We start from the raw sequence: 19,634 nt of genomic DNA, 5'->3' as shown, positions 1-19,634 counted from the left end.
ATTTACTTTGAAGAATCTAAAATATATTTTGATTTGTTTAACACTTTTTTGATTACTACATGATTCCATGTGTTATTTCATAGTTTTGATGTCTTCCCTATAAATCTACAATGTTGAAAATAATAAAAATAAAGAAAAACCCTTGAATGAGTAGGTGTGTCCAAACTTTTGACTGGTACTATATATTGAAGATATATCGTCCCCCTCCCCTGATATATCCAGCTGGCGACACTTCCTCCCCTTGCATGGAAGGCAAGCCACCGAGGCCAGTCAGGGATGGTGAGCAGCATGACATGAGCAGCTTTTCCCCGAATATCAGTGCGCACTAATTTTGCTCAGCTGCAGAGCAAATTGCCTCTCGAGACCTACCACCACCCAGTCGGCTGCGCCCAAAAGAGCTACAAAGGATGTCTACCGGTAACAGCAGCAGGGGAACAGTGGAGAAGGATGGTGCAGTAGCTGGCGTGAACAAGACTGTAGCAACCCAGCCGAGCTAGGCGTATTTCGACTGCACATTGTGTGAGCGCCGGGAATTTACACCCTCTCTACAAAATGCCAGCATAATTTGTCTTATCGACTGGAACAACGACTTTCACTTCTACCGCTATTTGGATACATTGTTGCACCCTTCATCCTTGGTGAGTGTCTCACGTGTAGCTACATCTTTCGTAAGTGCTGTATGAGCAGTGAGTAATGGAGGGCTTTGAATAGTTGAACTGCTTAGCTTGCTCGGTAGTATCTATTTAAATTCGATATCTTGTTGTAGGCTACACATTCGAACCATGATATCCCCTCAACAACCGTGAGGTTAGTAGGCTAATGACGTTGGCTTCTAGAATACTGTGTTGCAGACCCCAGTCTAGAAAACAGTTGGTTGCGTCATCATCAAATACCTCATGAAACCTTTTTTCTCTCCACCTTCCCTCAGTTGCTGTCCTTGGTGCTGGAACAGCGTTTTATAATACAAGGGATGTGGATGGAGAAAGTAAAGGAAATCAGCTTGTTGACTTTATTGGATGTAGTGTTTTAGTGCGACCACACATTACCAATATGTTAGGTTTACTCATGATTAAGTAATTGGTTCATTCATTTGTTATTTAGAGAGCCTTCTATGGTGTCAGCTTATTCAGTGACTTTCTCAGCATGGTATGCAAAAGGACAGATAATGGGGATCAATCCTGAGTTCAAATTCAATGCTTTGTCCTGAGTTCAAATACAGTGACCAACAGTGACCCTTGATCTGTAGCCCTATATTAGAATCACACTTTATCCTAACCGCTACCCTTAACAATTAGCTGAAACAACTTAAATATATGATCATTGTTTACCTACACAGTAAGCAGAAGCAACAAACCAGTAAGCACACAGTATGGTGACAGTAGTAACAGGTTCCCACCAGTAGAGTCCACCATGGAAGGTATGGGCAGAGAGCGGTGCTGTGTCATCCTTGCCAAGGTACCATGTGGTTTTACACGGAGTCACACACGATCCACTCAACATGAGGCAGGAGGATACTGACGGTCATTCTCTGTGGGTAGGAGAGTCCATGTTGCTTTTGTGAGTGAGTATCAAAGTGGTCATTGGTAGATACAGTAGGGGATGTGTGATTATTATTATTAATATCTGGGACAATGAGTAATGTGTCTGTGATTTCTTCTGTGTTCCAGGTTTAGATCAGTCTGTCCGGTGCATCATGCAGACAGGAGCTCACCTGCTTCTCTGTCTCATCCTGCACTATATGGAAGGTTAGGGGACATCTTTAAAATGACATTCTTGTGAATGTACCTCATGTTAAATGAATATTTTTGCTGGGTGTTCTATGTTGTATACTTGTATTGTAGCATAACGTTAACAAACAGAAGTCATGTTTGTATTGAGTTTCTGATTCCCATGTTGTCAAAAAGACAATGGTTTCACAAGAGATGCTTTTCGGGGGTTACAATGAACAATTAATAACAGGATAATGAACCCAAATGTGCCCTTTAAGAACCTCCAAAAAGCTTATTGATTCATTCTAAGAGTGGCAGTATATTTGGGTGATGTTTACCAGGATCTGCTTGTGCACTCAATATCCCCTTATGAGAGCAGCAGAAGAATTACGTTTGCTGTTATTGAGTCCATTTATTCATTATCGTACACTCTCCACTGTGACACAAAGAAAGCAGCTGATGCCTTTTCCCTATGTTATCAGATGATATTGTTGAGAGCTAAGATGTGAGTATACCTAGGCTCACAGTATCAGCGAAGTGATCGCTGAATAATTCATGCTAGTTTCCCTCCGTTTAATGGTTCCATCTGGTTGACGCCTTAGTGGAGCATGTTGGAAGGTGACTCTTTCTGATTTTATTGCTGACCTTTACTAAATATGAGCAAAGTATAAGCAAAAGCTGTTTTACCATATATCTCTGTGCTCTGTACCATAGCTGCAGAGGCGTCACAGTGCTGGCAGGGTGCGACCTACTCAGAGGCTGTGGTCTCCCCGGCCCTGAGGAGCAGCAATATCTTGCGGGTGCCAGACGTGTCATCTCTGGCGCAGTGTTCCGGGGCGTGTTGTGATGTGCCCGGTTGTAACCTGGCCTGGCTGTTTGAGCATCGCTGCTACATCCTCAGCTGCCAGCAGAGGGAGAACTGTCAGCCCAGAGAGAGACCTGGAGCTGATTCCTATATGGCCTTCCTGCAGAGAGGACCCCCCCATTCCCTGCTGCTCCAGTCTCTGGTCAGGGGGGAGCCCTACCCCAGTCGCTGGAGGCCCCGCCCCTCTGGGGACGTGGAGGCCCTGAAGGACCTAGCCCTGTTAGATGGGCCCCAGACGGATTTTGGTGACCCAGGTGGGATGGATTTGGAATACCCTGAGAGTGAACTTGGCCATGAGGATAACGGTGGGGATCTTCCAGATTGGCCTGCAGCATTGGAAGGGAGGGATGGTTTCAACCTATCGGAAAGTGAAGGCAGGTTAGAGGGGCTGAGATTTGCAACAGAAGGGGCTGAGGGTAGCCTGCCCAGTCCTTCCACTGGGGCGACAGTCAACCAGGGGGAACCCCCCGGTGACCCCACGTCTGGCGATACACCTGAAAACAAGAAAGTAAGTGTCAGATGGAACAATGGGCAGGAATCATGACGCAACAAGAAATGATGGCATGGATAGGGTTGCAGGCAGTGTGAGGACCACATACATGTTTGTCAGGATATGATGGAAATGATACTGAGTTACATAGATGTTCTACGTTCCATTGATCCAATACAGTGATTAGGATTTAGATAGCTCACAATTAGTGAACAAACTGGCCATGAAAAAGCAGTCTAAAATGAAGGCAGACAGTTGGAAATATCTCCTGTAAGGACAGCTGGAACATTTTAAATAGGCTTACTTCCCTGAGGTATGATAAACGGTCACCCAGCTGATAGCCTGCATATATGTGTGTGTGTGTTATTACAGTGGCATTTTGCTGACTCAACTGTTCTGTAGTCATATTCACTCAGCGCACCTGACCTTCACGTATCCTTTGAGGATAGGACATAGTGTAATCCATATAGCTTCTCTTGCTAATGTAGGCTTGTCAGCCATTCCCAGGAGGGGGATTTGGAGAGAGTGTTAATTTGTGAATGAGCCATACAGATTCTATATTAGAGAGTCTTCATTTACTAATACGAATAGTAATGTATTTTCTGTTGTTTTCATTGTAGGATAGTGAACTACAGAACACATCCTTGGCCAGCTCAGGGCCAACATTCACGCCCAAACCACAGAATGACAGTGTTCACTCCTCCCAACCGAGCCAAATAAGGACTTCCCATCCTACTAAAGCCCCATCTCATCTGTCCAGTACTGTACCCCTGACCACATCCACACAGACAGGTACTGCAATAGGTTTTTGTTCATTGGATTTTTTAAACCTTTATTGGTGATTGTAGGTAGTCTTTAATATTCTTTGTTCCCCCTGTTACATAACCTGTTTCTATCTCATATTTTCTTGTTTTATTCTCAATCTCTTGTCTCTGTATAATCTGACAATCCTGTAGAGCTAACGTTGCCCAGGGACACAGTGGAGCTGGTAGCCTCCGTTGGCCCAGAGCCCCAAACTGGTACAGTCACAAACACAAGGGTTTTTACAAGCATGATCGGAAGTTTATTTCCTGGATTAATTAGAAAGGGCACACAGCAGTCACACATTGCTGACAGTCCTAATGGATGGCATATCTGTTACCTTACAGCGGCGAGAAGGAACCACACCCCCAAAGCCGTCACCCTCCCAGTAACCCAGGTCGTGTCACTTCCTGCCAGCTCAACCATCATCAACGGCAGCCGTATGTATGAAATAGTTGGCTTTGGATGGTGACTAATCTTACCATCATTTTACTATTTACTTTTAGAGTAGGCCTACTAAAGATAAATATATATCAACAGAATGATCAGTCACAGCTCCGATGTACCATAAAACACACTAATATGAATACAAATACTACACACTGACTGTGTGTGGTTAATGTAAAAGTGTATTTTCAAACTAATAGATGCTGCAAACCTAAACTTAAAAGCAAATGTTGTTAGTGCTTGTGTGTGTATGTGTGATTGGCTATGTGGCTGGGTGCAAATTCATATGAGTAAATATCAATGATTCTCGACTTCTTCTGGCTGGGAGGGATATTGAAGAATCGTTTGGATTTGTAGTTGAGTCCTACTCGTTCCATCTGGCTGGCTGTTCTCTTCTGTCCCCTGCTAGACTCCCCTGAGGTACAGGCTGAGCTTCCTCATTCCATCTGGCTGGCTGTTCTCCTCTGTCCCCTGCCTGACTCCCCTGAGGTACAGGCTGAGCTTCCTCATTCCATCTGGCTGGCTGTTCTCCTCTGTCCCCTGCCTGACTCCCCTGAGGTACAGGCTGAGCTTCCTCGTTCCATCTGGCTGGCTGTTCTCCTCTGTCCCCTGCCTGACTCCCCTGAGGTACAGGCTGAGCTTCCTCGTTCCATCTGGCTGGCTGTTCTCCTCTGTCCCCTGCCTGACTCCCCTGAGGTACAGGCTGGGCTTCCTCGTTCCATCTGGCTGGCTGTTCTCTTTTATCCCTTGCTGATACAATTTATCTGACGTACTGGCAGAGCCCCCTTCCATCTAGATGGCTGTTGTCTTCAGTCTGGGTTTTACCCCGTTGCAGCTTGAGGATCACTTTAGGCCTCTGCAGCTGGCTCTATTTCTTTTCCAGTTCTTTTCTTTTTATTTCTGTATTATTTTTTTTACTTCCAATCAAATCAAATGTATTTATATAGCCCTTCTTAGATCAGCTGATATCTCAAAGTGCTGTACAGAAACCCAGCCTAAAACCCCAAACAGCAAGCAATGCAGGTGTAGAAGCATGGTGGCTATGAAAAACTCCCATAGAAAAGCCGAAACCTAGAGAGGAACCAGGCTATGAGGGGTGGCCAATCCTCTTCTGGCTGTGCCGGGTGGAGATTATAACAGAACATGGCCAAGATGTTCAAATGTTCATCAATGGTCAAATAATAATAATCACAGTGGTTGTCGAGGGTGCAACAGGTCAGCACCTCAGGAGTAAATGTCAGTAGGCTTTTCATAGCCGATCATTGAGAGTATCTCTACTGCTCTTGCTGTCTCTAGAGAGTTGAAAACAGCAGGTCTGGGACAGGTAGCACGTCCGGTGAACAGGTCAGGGTTCCATAGCCGCAGGCAGAACAGTTGAAACTGGAGCAGCAGCATGGCCAGGTGGACTGGAGACAGCAAGGAGTCATCATGCCAGGTAGTCCTGAGGCATGGTCCTAGGGCTCAGGTCCTCAGAGAGAGAGAAAGAAAGAAAGAAAGAGAGAATTAGAGAGAGCATACTTAAATTCACACAGGACACCAGATAAGACAGGAGAAATACTCCAGATATAACAGACTGACCCTAGCCCCCCGACACATAAACTACTGCAGCATAAATACTGGAGGCTGAGACAGGAGGGGTCAGGAGACACTGTGGCCCCATCCGATGATACCCCCAGACAGGGCCAAACCGGCAGGAAGTAACCCCACCCACTTTGCCAAAGCACAGCCCCCACACCACTAGAGGGATATTTTCAATCACCAACTTACTATCCTGAGACAAGGCCGAGTATAGACCACAAAGATCGCCAACCCAGACAGGAAGACCATGTCAGTGACTCAACCCACTCAAGTGACGCACCCCTCCTAGGGACGGAATGGAAGAGCACCAGTAAGCCAGTGACTCAGACCCTGTAATAGGGTTAGAGGCAGAGAATCCCAGTGGAGAGAGGGGAACCGGCCAGGCAGAGACAGCAAGGGCGGTTTGTTGCGCCAGTGCCTTTCCGTTCACCTTCACACTCCTGGGCCAGACTACACTCAATCATAGGACCTACTGAAGAGATGAGTCTTCAATAAAGACTTAAAGGTTGAGACCGAGTCTGCGTCTCTCACATGGGTAGGCAGACCATTCCATAAAATGGAGCTCTATAGGAGAAAGCCCTGCCTACAGCTGTTTGCTTCGAAATTCTAGGGAGGCCTGCGTCTTGTGACCGTAGCGTACGTGTAGGTATGTACGGCAGGACCAAATCGGAAAGATTGGTAGGAGCAAGCCCATGTAATGCTTTGTAGGTTAGCAGTAAAACCTTGAAATCAGCCCTTGCCTTAACAGGAAGCCAGTGTAGGGAGGCTAGCACTGGAGTAATATGATCACATTTTGGGGTTTTTGGTTCTAGTCAGGATTCTAGCAGCCGTATTTAGCACTAACTGAAGTTTATTTATTGCTTTATCCGGGTAGCCGGAAAGTAGAGCATTGCAGTATTCTAACCTAGAAGTAACAAAGCATGGATACATTTTTCTGCATTATTTTTGGACAGAAAATGTCTGATTTTTGCAATGTTACTTAGATGGAAAAAAAACCTGTCCTTGAAACAGTCTTGATATGTTCGTCAAAAGAGAGATCAGGATTATTTGAGACGACTGTACAACCATCAAGATTAATTGTCAGAATCAACAGAAGATCTCTTTGTTTCTTGGGACCTAGAACAAGAATCTCTGTTTTGTCCGAGTTTAAAAGTAGAACGTTTGCTGCCATCCACTTCCTTATGTCTGAAACACAGGCTTCCAGCGAGGGCAATTTTGGGGCTTCACCATGTTTCATTGAAATGTACAGCTGTGTGTCATCCGCATAGCAGTGAAAGTTAACATTATCTTTTCGAATCACATCCCCAAGAGGTAAAATATATAGTGAAAACAATAGTGGTCCTAAAACGGAACCTCGAGGAACACTGAAATTTACAATTGATTTGTCAGAGGACAAACCACCCACAGAGACAAACTGATATCTTTCTGACAGATAAGATCTAAACCAGGCCAGAACTTCCATGTAGACCAATTTGGGTTTCCAATCTCTCCAAAAGAATGTGGTGATCGATGGTATCAAAAGCAGTACTAAGGTCTAGGAGCACGGGGACAGATGCAGAGCCTCGGTCTGACGCCATTAAAAGGTAATTTACCACCTTCACAAGTGCAGTCTCAGTGCTATGATGGGGTCTAAAACCAGACTGATCAACAGCTTTTTCTAAAAATTTTGAGAGGAATGGGAGATTCGATATAGGCCGATAGTTTTTGATATTTTCTGGGTCAAGGTTTGGCTTTTTCAAGAGAGGCTTTATTACTGCCACTTTTAGTGAGTTTGGTACACATCCGGTGGATAGAGAGCCGTTAATTATGTTCAACATAGGATGGCCAAGCACAGGAAGCAGCTCTTTCATTAGTTTAGTTGGAATAGGGTCCAGTATGCAACTTGAAGGTTTATCGGCCATGATTATTTTCATGATTGTGTCAAGAGATATAGTACGAAAACACTTTAGTGTCTCCCTTGATCCTAGGTCCTGGCAGAGTTGTGCAGACTCAGGACAACTGAGCTTTGGCGAAATACGCAGATTTAAAGAGGAGTTCCGTAATTTGCTTTCTAATGATCATGATCTTTTCCTCAAAGAAGTTCATGAATTTATTACTGCTGAAGTGAAAGCCATCCTCTCTTGGGGAATGCTGCTTTTTAGTTAGCTTTCCGACAGTATCAAACATACATTTTGGATTGTTCTTATTTTCCTCAATTAAGTTGGAAAAATAGGATGATCGAGCGGCAGTGAGGGCTCTTCGATACTGCACGGTACTGTCTTTCCAAGCTAGTCGGAAGACTTCCAGTTTGGTGTGGCGCCATTTCCGTTCCAATTTTCTGGAAGCTTGCTTCAGAGCTCGGGTATTTTCTGTATACCAGGGAGCTAGTTTCTTATGACAAATGTTTTTAGTTTTTAGGGTTGCGACTGCATCTAGGGTATTGCGCAAGGTTAAATTGAGTTCATCAGTTAGGTGGTTAACTGATTTTTGTCCCCTGACGTCCTTGGGTTGGCAGAGGGAGTCTGGAAGGGCATCAAGGTTGGGTTGTCTGAGAATTTATAGCACGACTTTTGATGATCCTTGGTTGGGGTCTGAGCAGATTATTTGTTGCGATTGCAAACGTAATAAAATGGTGGTCCGATAGTCCAGGATTATGAGGAAAAACATTAAGATCCACAACATTTATTCCATTGGACAAAACTAGGTCCAGAGTATGACTGTGGCAGTGAGTAGGTCCGGAGACATTTTGGACAAAACTCACTGAGTCGATGATGGCTCCGAAAGTCTTTTGGAGTGGGTCTGTGGACTTTTCCATGTGAATATTAAAGTCACCAAAAATTTGAATATTATCTACTATGACTACAAGGTCCAATAGGAATTCAGGCAACTCAGTGAGGAACGCTGTATATGGCCCAGGAGGCCTGTAAACAGTAGCTATAAAAAGTGATGGAATAGGCTGCATAAATTTCATGACTAGAAGCTCAAAAGACGAAAATGTTGCGTTTTTTTTTGTGAATTGAAATTTGCTATCGTAAATGTTAGCAACACCTCCGCCTTTGCGGGATGCACGGGGGATATGGTCACTAGTGTAACCAGGAGGTGAGGCCTCATTTTAACACAGTCAATTTATCAGGCTTAAGCCATGTTTGTCAGGCCAATCACATCAAGATTATGATCAGTGATTAGTTCATTGACTGTAACTGCCTTGGAAGTGAGGGATCTAACATTATGTAGCTATTATGTATACTATTTTGAGATGTGAGGTATCACAATCTCTTTCAATAATGGCAGGAATGGAGGAGGTCTTTATTCTAGTGAGACACCGCCATGTTTAGTTTTGCCCAACCTAGGTCGAGGCACAGACACGGTCTCAATGGGGATAGCTGAGCTGACTACACTGACTGTGCTAGTGGCAGACTCCACTAAGCTGGCAGGCTGGCTAATAGCCTGCTGCCTGGCCTGCACCCTATTTCATTTCATTGTGGAGCTAGGGGAGTTAGAGCCCTGTCTATGTTCGTAGATAAGATGAGAGCACCCCTTCAGCTAGGATGGAGTCCATCACTCCTCAACAGGCCAGGCTTGGTCCTGTTTGTGGGTGAGTCCCAGAAAGAGGGCCAATTATCTACAAATTCTATATTTTGTGAGGGGCAGAAAACAGTTTTCAACCAGCGATTGAGTTGTGAGACTCTGCTGTGGAGCTCATCACTCCCCCTAACTGGGAGGGGACCAGAGACAATTACTCGATGCCAACACATATTTCTAGCTGTTTTACACGATGAAGCTATGTGACCTCTGATTGTTTCATCCTAACATCGTTGGTGCCGACGTGGATAACAATATCCCTATACTCTCTACACTCGCCAGTTTTAGCTTTAGCCAGCACCGTCTTCAGATTAGCCTTAACGTCGGTAGCCCTGCCCCCTGGTAAACAGTGTATGATCGCTGGGTGATTCGTTTTAAGTCTAATACTGCGGGTAATGGAGTCGTCAATGACTAGGCTTTTCAATTTGTCAGAGCTAATGGTGGGAGGCTTCGGCCTCTCAGACCCTGTAACGGGAGGAGTAGAGACCAGAGAAGGCTCGGCCTCTGACTCCCGACTCGCTGCTTAATGGGGAGAACCGGTTGAAAGTTTCTGTCAGCTGAATGAGTGACACAGGTTGAGCATTCCTACAGCATTTCCCTCCAGAAGCCATGAGAAAGTTGTCCGGCTGCGGGGACCGTTCGAGGGGATTTATACTACTATCTGTACTTAATGGTGGCACAGACGCTGTTTCATCCTTTCCTACACTGAAATTACCCTTGCCTAACGATTGCGTCTGAAGCTGGGCTTGCAGCACAGCCATCCTCGCCGTGAGGCGATCGTTCTCCTGCATATTATGAGTACAGCGACTGCAGTTAGAAGGCATCATGTTAATGTTACTACTTAGCTTCGGCTGGTGGAGGTCCTGACGAACCATGTCCAGATAAAGCGTCCGGAGTGAAAAAGTTGAATGAAAAAAAGTTGAGTGAGGGAAAAACGGAAAATATAAACGGTAATTAAAAAGTAAAAACCGTAAAGTTGTCAGGTAGCAAAGTAAGGTTAGCAACAAAACGCAAAAAGAGTGAGGGAAAAAACAAAAAATATAAACAGTAATAAAAGTAAAAACCGTAAAGTTGTCAGGTAGCAAAGTAAGGTTAGCAACAAAACGCACAGCAGCACGTAAACAAGTCTGCAAGTTGTGACCGGAAATGACACCAATCATCCAATCTTTTCATTTCTTTCTTTGTTAAGTTGCTCAGCTACTTCTCTGTCAGTGGGCAGGAAACATGGCCATGCACCTGACTGGCACTGCCCTCCACATGCTGCACAGCACTCTGGGACAGGACTGGACACTGTGAGACCCGCTGGGACAGCTTAGGACATGACACAACTGTCTGAGATGAGCCTAGGCAACCAACCTTCCTCAGGATCATCTTGATTTCATTGGGGTTTCTGGGGTCAACAAGCAGGATGGACTCATATAGGACTTTAGCCTTTTGGGGCTTTGACGGGTGGTGCAGGTCACCAGTAGCACTGTGAGCGGCTTCGCCCTTTGAGCCAAGAGATGGAGCTGTGACTTTTCCCCTTGGAGACCAGAGATTTGACATGTAGGCCACTGTCACTTTGGACAAAGTGATTCTCCTCTGACTTAGACATATGAAATGTGGGGAAAATGTTGATTGAGGTTACAAGCTGAATTTACATTATTTCTTATAGCTACAATACATACTGTTTGCTTGACATTGAACGACTCTGTGAGGACTTATGGGCTATTCCTAATGAACATTAGAGCATATTGTACAGAATGGCTTTCAGGCCAAGCTAGCCTACTTTAACATAACATTAGGGTTGCATTTTAAAATAAACAATGTCAAATACTGAAAAAAGAGATACTAGAACAAAACATCCCAATAAGAGGGCAACAAAGAAGTGGCCATTTCCACCGTGGGGTGTATATTCTACTTCTAATCGCCTTATAAACTAACAATTACTATATTATTGTAAACAAAATAATCTATCTGTTTCAGATATTGTGTAATTGAATAGTTTGCATATTATACTATATAGCTGGGGTGGCAGGTAGCCTAGTGGTTAAGAGCGTTGGGCCAGTAACCGAATCCCAGAGCCGACTAGGTGAAAAATATGTCGATGTGCCCTTGAGCAAGGCACTTAACCCTAGTTACTCCTGTATTTCGCACTGGATAAGAGTGTCTGCTAAATTACTAAAATGTAAATGTAAGACCATATTCATTCAATCGAGAAATGGTTTTCGTATCAGTGTGTTCTTTCTTTTCCAAGTTTGTAACAACCTCAATAAATAATTTGTTTTAGCTGTTGGGTTCATGTATTATCTAAATATTTATCATCATGACAGTAACCCAAAATGAGAAATGGAAAGGAAAAATGTTCCCCTGTGGATGTTGAGATGCTGCTGGACATGGTGTTGATGAATCAGTAGAGGGCAGTCTTCCTCTTGTCACCAGAGCAGTAGTATCAGACAGATGAATGAACATTACAGATCGAGGAGTTTAGTCTAATATCAAAATACTGGACTAAGAGCCATTAGGGCATGCACACTCAAATGCTCCAACATTTATTGATGTGAAACGTAAACAATGTTTCAATCGAGGGTGAAGATCTGTTTTGGGTCGTAACATTGTCTTACTGCTGTATTTAAATAACGTTAGCCAGTATTTCAATCTGTTGAAGAATTTGAGTCTGCAAGTCCTATCCAATTATTTGACTATGAATTCTATCAAGCACCCACCTAATGATATATTATGTTGTCCGTTTGTCCTATCTTGTGTTTGATGGTCCCTCACAGAGAGTTCTGATGATGGAGTGATCATCAGCCATCACTGGGAGCAGGTTGGAGGTCCATCCATAGAGCTTGGAGCTTTCTCGGACACACAGATTCTCAACCTATCCAACCTTGCCCCTGGGGAGTACACGTTCAGGTATGGATAGGACCTCTGTGGCCTAGACTTGGGGTCCAATTTAATTTAATCTCAGTCAATTCAAGGATTGAAATTCAAACAATGAATGGAAGTGTCACGATCGTCTATGGGTGAGAGAGACGTGAAGCTATAAACGTAAGTGCACACACAAGCTACAAACGTACAACATAGACAATTACCCACAAAACCCAAATGCCTATGGCTGCCTTAAATATGGCTCTCAATCAAAGACAATAAACCACAGCTGCCTCTAATTGAGAACCAATCTAGGCAGCCATAGACATACAAACACCTAGACAAGACACTGACCCATTAAACGTACAAACCCCTAGACAAACCAAAACACATACATTCCCCATGTCACACCCTGACCTAACTAAAATAATAATGAAAACAAAGATAACTAAGGCCAGGGTGTGACAGTACCCCCCCCCCCCCCCCCCAAAGGTGCGGACTCCGACCGCACAACCTGACATTGAAGGGGAGGGTCCGGGGTGGGCCTTAATATGGCGGCGGCTCGGGTGTGGGACGTGGCCCCCACTCCACCATTGTCAATACCCGCTTTGGTGGCGCCTCTGGAGCGGCGACCCTTGTAGAAAGTCCCGGCCTGAAGACCATCCCAGAGGGCGCCACCGGACGGATGGGTAGCTCCGGACGTAGGGGTAGCTCCGGACGTAGGGGTAGCTCCGGACGTAGGGGTAGCTCCGGACTGAGGGACGGCAGCTCCGGACTGAGGGACGGCAGCTCCGGACTGAGGGACGGCAGCTCCGGACTGAGGGACGGCAGCTCCGGACTGAGGGACGGCAGCTCATGGCTGGCTGACGGATCTGGCTGCTCATGGCTGGCTGACGGATCTGGCTGCTCATGGCTGGCTGACGGATCTGGCTGCTCATGGCTGGCTGACGGATCTGGCTGCTCATGGCTGGCTGACGGATCTGGCTGCTCATGGCTGGCTGACGGATCTGGCTGCTTATGGCTGGCGCTGGGCAGACGGATGGCTCAGATGGCGCTGGGCAGACGGGCAGTTCAGGCGCCGCTGGGCAGACGGCAGACTCTGGCCGGCTGAGGCGCACTGTAGGCCTGGTGCGTGGTGCCGGAACTGGTGGTACCGGGCTGGGGACACGCACCTGAAGGCTAGTGCGGGGAGAAGGAACAGGGCATACTGGACCCTGGAGACGCACATTTGGCCTAGTGCGTGGTGCCGGCACTGGTGGTACCGGGCTGGGGACACGCATCTCAGGGCTAGTGCGGGGAGCAGCAACAGGACGCACAGGACTCTGGAAAAGCACAGGAGGCTTGGTGCGTGGTGCCGGAACTGGTGGTACCGGGCTGGAGACACGCTCCATAGGGCGAGTGCGTGGAGGAGGAACAGGGCTCTGGAGACACACTGGAAGCCTGGTGCGTGGTGTAGGCACTGGTGGTACTGGGCTGGGGCGGGGAGGTGGCGCCGGAAATACCGGACCGTGCAGGCGTACTGGCTCCCTTGAGCACTGAGCCTGCCCAACCTTACCTGGTTGTATGCTCCCCATCGCCCGACCAGTGCGGGGAGGTGGAATAACCCGCACCGGGCTATGTAGGCGAACCGGGGACACCATGCGTAAGCCTGGTGCCATGTAAGCCGGCCCGAGGAGACGCACTGGAGACCAGACGCGTTGAGCCGGCTTCATGGCACCTGGCTCAATGCTCAATCTAGCCCGGCCGATACGTGGAGCTGGAATGTACCAAACCGGGCTATGCACGCGTACAGGAGACACCATGCGCTCTACTGCGTAACACGGTGTCTGCCCGTACTCTCGCTCTCCACGGTAAGTACAGGGAGTAGGCGCAGGTCTCCTACCTGGCTTCGCCACACTCCCTTTAAGCCCCCCCCCAAGAAATTTGGGCTGACTCACAGGCTTCCTACCGCGTCTTCGTGCTGCCTCCATTCGCCGGTATCCCTCCTCGCACTGCGCCAGAGAATCCCAGGCGGGCTCCGGCACTCGCCCTGGGTCATCGCCCACCTGTCGATCTCCTCCCACGTAGTGTAGCCCAGATCCTGCTCCCTTTGCCATAAATCCTGTGTGTATTGCTCCTGTTGCTGCTTTACACGCCGCTTGGTCCGATTCTGGTGGGTAATTCTGTCACGATCGTCTATGGGTGAGAGAGAGGACCAAGGCGCAGCGTGTGCAAAATACATTCTCTTTATTTCGAGAAGGGAAAAACACGCAACGAACACTATAACAAAACGAAACAAAACAACAAATGATCGTGAAGCTATAAACGTAAGTGCACACACAAGCTACAAACGTACAACATAGACAATTACCCACAAAACCCAAATGCCTATGGCTGCCTTAAATATGGCTCTCAATCAGAGACAATAAACCACAGCTGCCTCTAATTGAGAACCAATCTAGGCAGCCATAGACATACAAACACCTAGACAAGACACTGACCCATTAAACGTACAAACCCCTAGACAAACCAAAACACATACATTCCCCATGTCACACCCTGACCTAACAAAAATAATAATGAAAACAAAGATAACTAAGGCCAGGGTGTGACAGGAAGACACAATAGTTTGGGTATGCTGCTATACATACCATGGAACACAGGTCAGACTGCACTAATAATTACAGTATATGGTCTCTATTAATCATAGTTGGTGTTTAACCAACAGGAATACAGGACCAAAGGTTTTCTGCCTTTAGATAGTTATATCTATGAATGAAGCCTCATGGAAACGTGACATAGATACTGTGTAAGCCATTACCATCAATGTTTCCCCCACCACTACAATACAAGCGTACAAGATTAGCTGGATTCATCTTGAATTCATCTTTTTTTCCAGGTTGACCATTACAGATTCTGCCGGGTTGTCAGACTCCACCACGGCTACAGTGAAGGTTATTCAGCCAGTGGAGAATGACCGACTGCTCTACCCCAGCCATGACACCCTCACTCCCACCTCCAGCCCTGGCCTTGCTGCTACCCTGGCCCACAGACAGGGTGACCCTACTGCAGCCACCTCCTCTGTCACTACCGCTGCCACTCAGATGACAGGTAAATGACATAAGGACAGTATTAAGATTATAACAGAGTACCAGTTATGTTTTACATCATTGGATTGTCCTCAGGCAGTTTACCTCAGGCATTCCTTTACCTTAGTCCACCTAGTAGTAAACCCAAGGGTATCAAAACATGCATAGGACATGTTTCAACAAATTATCTGTTTTGCTTTTCCCATAGAGAACAAAAGCACCCCCATAGCTGAGGTCAAGGAGTCAAACGGAGCCCCTGTGGCTGTAGTAGGTCCTAACAGGCAGCTGACCCTCCCAGTGACCAGCGTTACCCTGGACGGAAGCAGCAGCACTGATGACCACGCCATCACTAGCTACCACTGGGACACCATCAGGTACCAATGCTGTTCATATAGGTCAAAGGTTGTGTCCAGAAAAGTCTATAAAGATATGAAGAACAAGCTGAAGAGCTTTCTCATCATGTTTTTCTGTGTTGTTTTGTAGAGGTCCTCCAGGGTCAAGGACAGAGGGTGTGGACAAGCCTGTAGCCATAGTAACGGACCTCAGAGCGGGCCGCTACTCATTTAGTCTGACTGTGAGTGACCAGGAAGGGCTGACAGACAGTGCCTTTCTCACAGTCAGGGTTCAAGAGGGTAAGAAAACACAGGTTGGCATTTATTGGGATGACTCATGTACTGGAGGCAGCGCTGCAGAGTGGTCCCTAGCTGGCACAGCCACAAAGCAATAAAATGTGACTTTAAACCTAACCTTAACCACACTGCTAACCCTAATAATAATCAATGACAAACGTCAACCTGCTAAGAAAACACACAATGCTTCAAACACAGCAAAACTGTTCAAAACAAGATGAGGCATCATCACCCAGGCTGGTTGAGCATGATGGTACTCATCTATAGCCTGTTGTCCATCCTCAGCCAGAAGCCTTCCCCCTGTAGCACATGCCAGCGGCAGCCATACCCTCACCCTGCCCAACAACTCCCTGGTGCTCAGAGGCTCAGTGACGGATGGTGACCCAGCCGAGGTGCACTTCCTCTGGGTCCGGGACAGTCAGAGCCCTGCTGCTGGGGTGAGTGAGAGGAGTCTTGATACTTAGGTATACGGTAAATATAGTTTGAGCTTGTAATATGCTGTTAGCTATACTGGTAGGAAGTAGGAACTACTCTGTCCTGTTGTTTCCCCAGGACGTGCTGTATGGTTCAGAGCAGCAGGCCTTCTTGTGCCTGGCCAACTTGGTGGAGGGCACCTATCTGTTCCAGCTGCATGTCACAGACACCCAGGGACGCAGCAGCACCGCCACAGCCACCGTGGAAGTGCGGCCAGGTAGATGTGTGTGTGTTCTCAGACTGTGTTTCCCCACGGACCATGACGAGCATGAGGAGGAAGAGCTGAACAGCACGTACAGCATATGTGTGTTCTGTCAGAGTGGGTATGTTCTCTGTGTGTCCACAGACCCTGGGGGTCGTGAGGAGGTGGAGGTGGAGATGTTGGTGGCGCTGGCCCAGGTGAGTGTGTCACAGAAGGACACAGTGCTCAGACAGTTGGCAGCACTGCTCCACGTCCTGGACAATGACATCCACCTCAGGGGCCTATGGGGACACTCAGATCTCAGGTACTGCCCAATGCAGCAAACACATACAAAACATACATGGTTGTGTTTTTACACATTGTATTACTGCATTGTTTGTGTGTTTGTGTGTGTGTGTGTGTGTAGCACAGTGCTGAGGTTCTCAGTGCAGGGTCCTGAGAGGCCAGTGCCTGGTCCTAAACTGGCCAGTGTGCTGCGTGGTCAGCTGCTGAGGGAGAAGACTGACTACCTGCTCTTCAGAGTCCTTCGAGTGGATACAGTCAGTGAGTACCACAACACAGAACACCACATCTTACCTTATCATATCATATTATATCACAGCCTGTTACAATGTTATAACAATATTATAGACCATCTCTGATTATATTACATGAGAGATTAAATTAGACTAGATCTCATCACTTGGTGACTAAGAAAGCTGTCTGTCTTTGTCCTCTGCCGTGGTGTATGCTGATCCTGTTTGTGTATTGGTGTTCACCCCACACAGTGTGCTTGCTCCGCTGCTCGGGCCGTGGGACGTGTGACCCAATCACCAAGGAGTGTGTCTGTGACCCCTTTTGGACGGAGAACGTCATTCGCAGGTTCTTTGGCGATGGAGAGAGCAACTGTGGTGAGCTATGTTCATTCATCGGTCCTGAGAGGATGACATAGTTTTTGCCCCGTCTGCTGTGAGATGCTACATTCACAGTGCCAGTCCTTTCTCTCTTCTGTTTGGCAGAGTGGCGGGTTCTCTACTTCATCCTGTCCTTCTTCATGGTCATTGTCTTCATCGTGACAGTCACCTGGGCGTGTGTGTACTGCTGCAAAAGGTGACTTTTCTTTTCTTGCTCAGACACACAGCAATGTCCTATAGAGATTTTATGATTAGCTGTTTGTTAAAGGCCCAGTGCAGTAAAACATGTGATTTCCTGTGATTTATATATACACTACCGTTCAAAGGTTTGGGGTCACTTAGAAATGTCCTTGTTTTTGAAAGAAAAGCACATTTTTTTGTCCATTAAAATAACATCAAATTGATCAGAAATACAGTGTAGACATTGTTAATGTTGTAAATGACTATTGTAGCTAGAAACGGCAGATTTTTTAAATGGAATATCTACATAGGCGTACAGAGGCCGATTATCAGCAACCCTCAGTCCTGTGTTCCAATGGCACGTTGTGTTAGCTAATTCAATTTATAATTTAAAAGGCTAATTGATCATTAGAAAACCCTTTTGCAATTAGGTTAGTACAGCTGAAAACTGTTGTTCTGATTAAAGAAGCAATAAAACTGGCCTTCTTTAGACTAGTTGAGTATCTGGAACATCAGCATTTGTGGGTTTGATTATAGGCTCAAAATAGCCAGAAACAAATAACTTTCTTCTGAAACTCATCAGTCTATTCTTGTTCTGAGAAATTAAGGCTATTCCATGCGAGAAATTGCCAAGGGATGCTGGCCTTCTAGGGAGAGTTGCAAAGAAAAAGCCATATCTCAGACTGGCCAATAAAAATAAAATATTAAGATGGGCAAAAGAACACAGACACTGGACAGAGGTACTCTGCCAAGAAGGCCAGCATCCCGGAGTCGCCTCTTCACGGAAAAGCAGCCGACAAGTTCTCAGCATATGTGGGAACTCCTTCAAGACTGTTGGAAAAGCATTCCAGGTGAAGCTGGTTGAGAGAATGCCAGGTGTGCAAAGCTGTCATCAAGGCTAAAGGTGGCTACTTTGAAGAATCTTAAATATAAAATATATTTTGATTTGTTTAACACTTTTTTGGTTACTACATAATTCCATATGTGTTATTTCATAGTTGTGATGTCTTCACTATTATTCTACAATGTAGAAAATAGTAAAAATAAAGAAAAACCGTGGAATGAGTTGGTGTGTCCAAACTTGACTGGTACTGTATATATACAGTATTTCCACACTATGAGGTTGGAATAATACTGTGAAATTGTGAAAATTATGATATTGCCATTTTAGTGTAAGAGCTGTTTGAAAAGACTGCCTGAAATTTCTGCCTGTTTTGGTTGGATGGGGTTTTGGCCTGCCTGGTGACATCGCCTGGTGGTAAATTAGTTAATAGACCAATAAGAAAGAGAGTTCCAAACCTATCTGCCAATAACAGCAAGTTTTCAGTTTCCCCCTCCCCACTCAGACCACTCCCAGACAGTCCTAGCAAAATTGTTGCTTGAGAAATGGCTATTAGCTAACAAGTAATTTTTTGTATCTTTTAGAATATTTTAATTGAAAACAATCACAGTAAGGTACTTAAATGTTACCTGGAAATTATTTGATATTGATATTTTTTTTATAGGCTTCATTGGAACTTTAATAGAAATTTGTTTTTTTATGTTTAGGAGGAGTCGCACTAAGGTGAGGAAGAAAACCAAGTACACTATACTGGACAACATGGACGAACAGGAGAAAATGGAGCTAAGGCCCAAATACAGTAAGTGTCTGATTTTTCAATCAACACATTTCAAACATTCCTGTTTTTGGTGACCCTGCCATGATCTACCCGGTCTGTTCCCTTCTCAGACATCAAACACAGGAGCACGGAGCACAACTCCAGCCTCATGATGTCTGAGTCAGAGCTGGACAGTGACCAGGACACCATCTTCAGCCGAGACCGACCGGTCCGGAGCAGAAACCGGACCAATGCTCAGGCTGCCCGCAACGGGAACACCTTCGGATGA

At 46.0% G+C, this 19,634-nt stretch overlaps 1 protein-coding gene across 1 annotated transcript; it reads left to right on the top strand.

The window, feature by feature from the left end:
- Positions 1 to 1,410: 1,410 nt before the first annotated feature.
- On the top strand, positions 1,411 to 19,634 carry LOC120031639 (dyslexia-associated protein KIAA0319-like). The gene is made up of 18 exons (XM_038977440.1): positions 1,411 to 1,417; positions 1,668 to 1,745; positions 2,424 to 3,082; positions 3,685 to 3,856; positions 4,021 to 4,083; positions 4,213 to 4,305; positions 12,214 to 12,346; positions 15,180 to 15,391; positions 15,578 to 15,743; positions 15,853 to 16,001; positions 16,284 to 16,435; positions 16,551 to 16,689; positions 16,819 to 16,978; positions 17,081 to 17,217; positions 17,442 to 17,564; positions 17,673 to 17,763; positions 19,296 to 19,387; positions 19,477 to 19,634. Exons 1-18 carry the CDS (start codon positions 1,411 to 1,413, stop codon positions 19,632 to 19,634), a joined length of 2,784 nt encoding a protein of 927 aa, XP_038833368.1.

The sequence above is a fragment of the Salvelinus namaycush genome, chromosome 37, assembly GCF_016432855.1.
Source record: "Salvelinus namaycush isolate Seneca chromosome 37, SaNama_1.0, whole genome shotgun sequence".
NCBI classification, from domain to species: Eukaryota; Metazoa; Chordata; class Actinopteri; order Salmoniformes; family Salmonidae; genus Salvelinus; species Salvelinus namaycush.
This window is presented reverse-complemented; position numbering and strand designations above follow the sequence as displayed.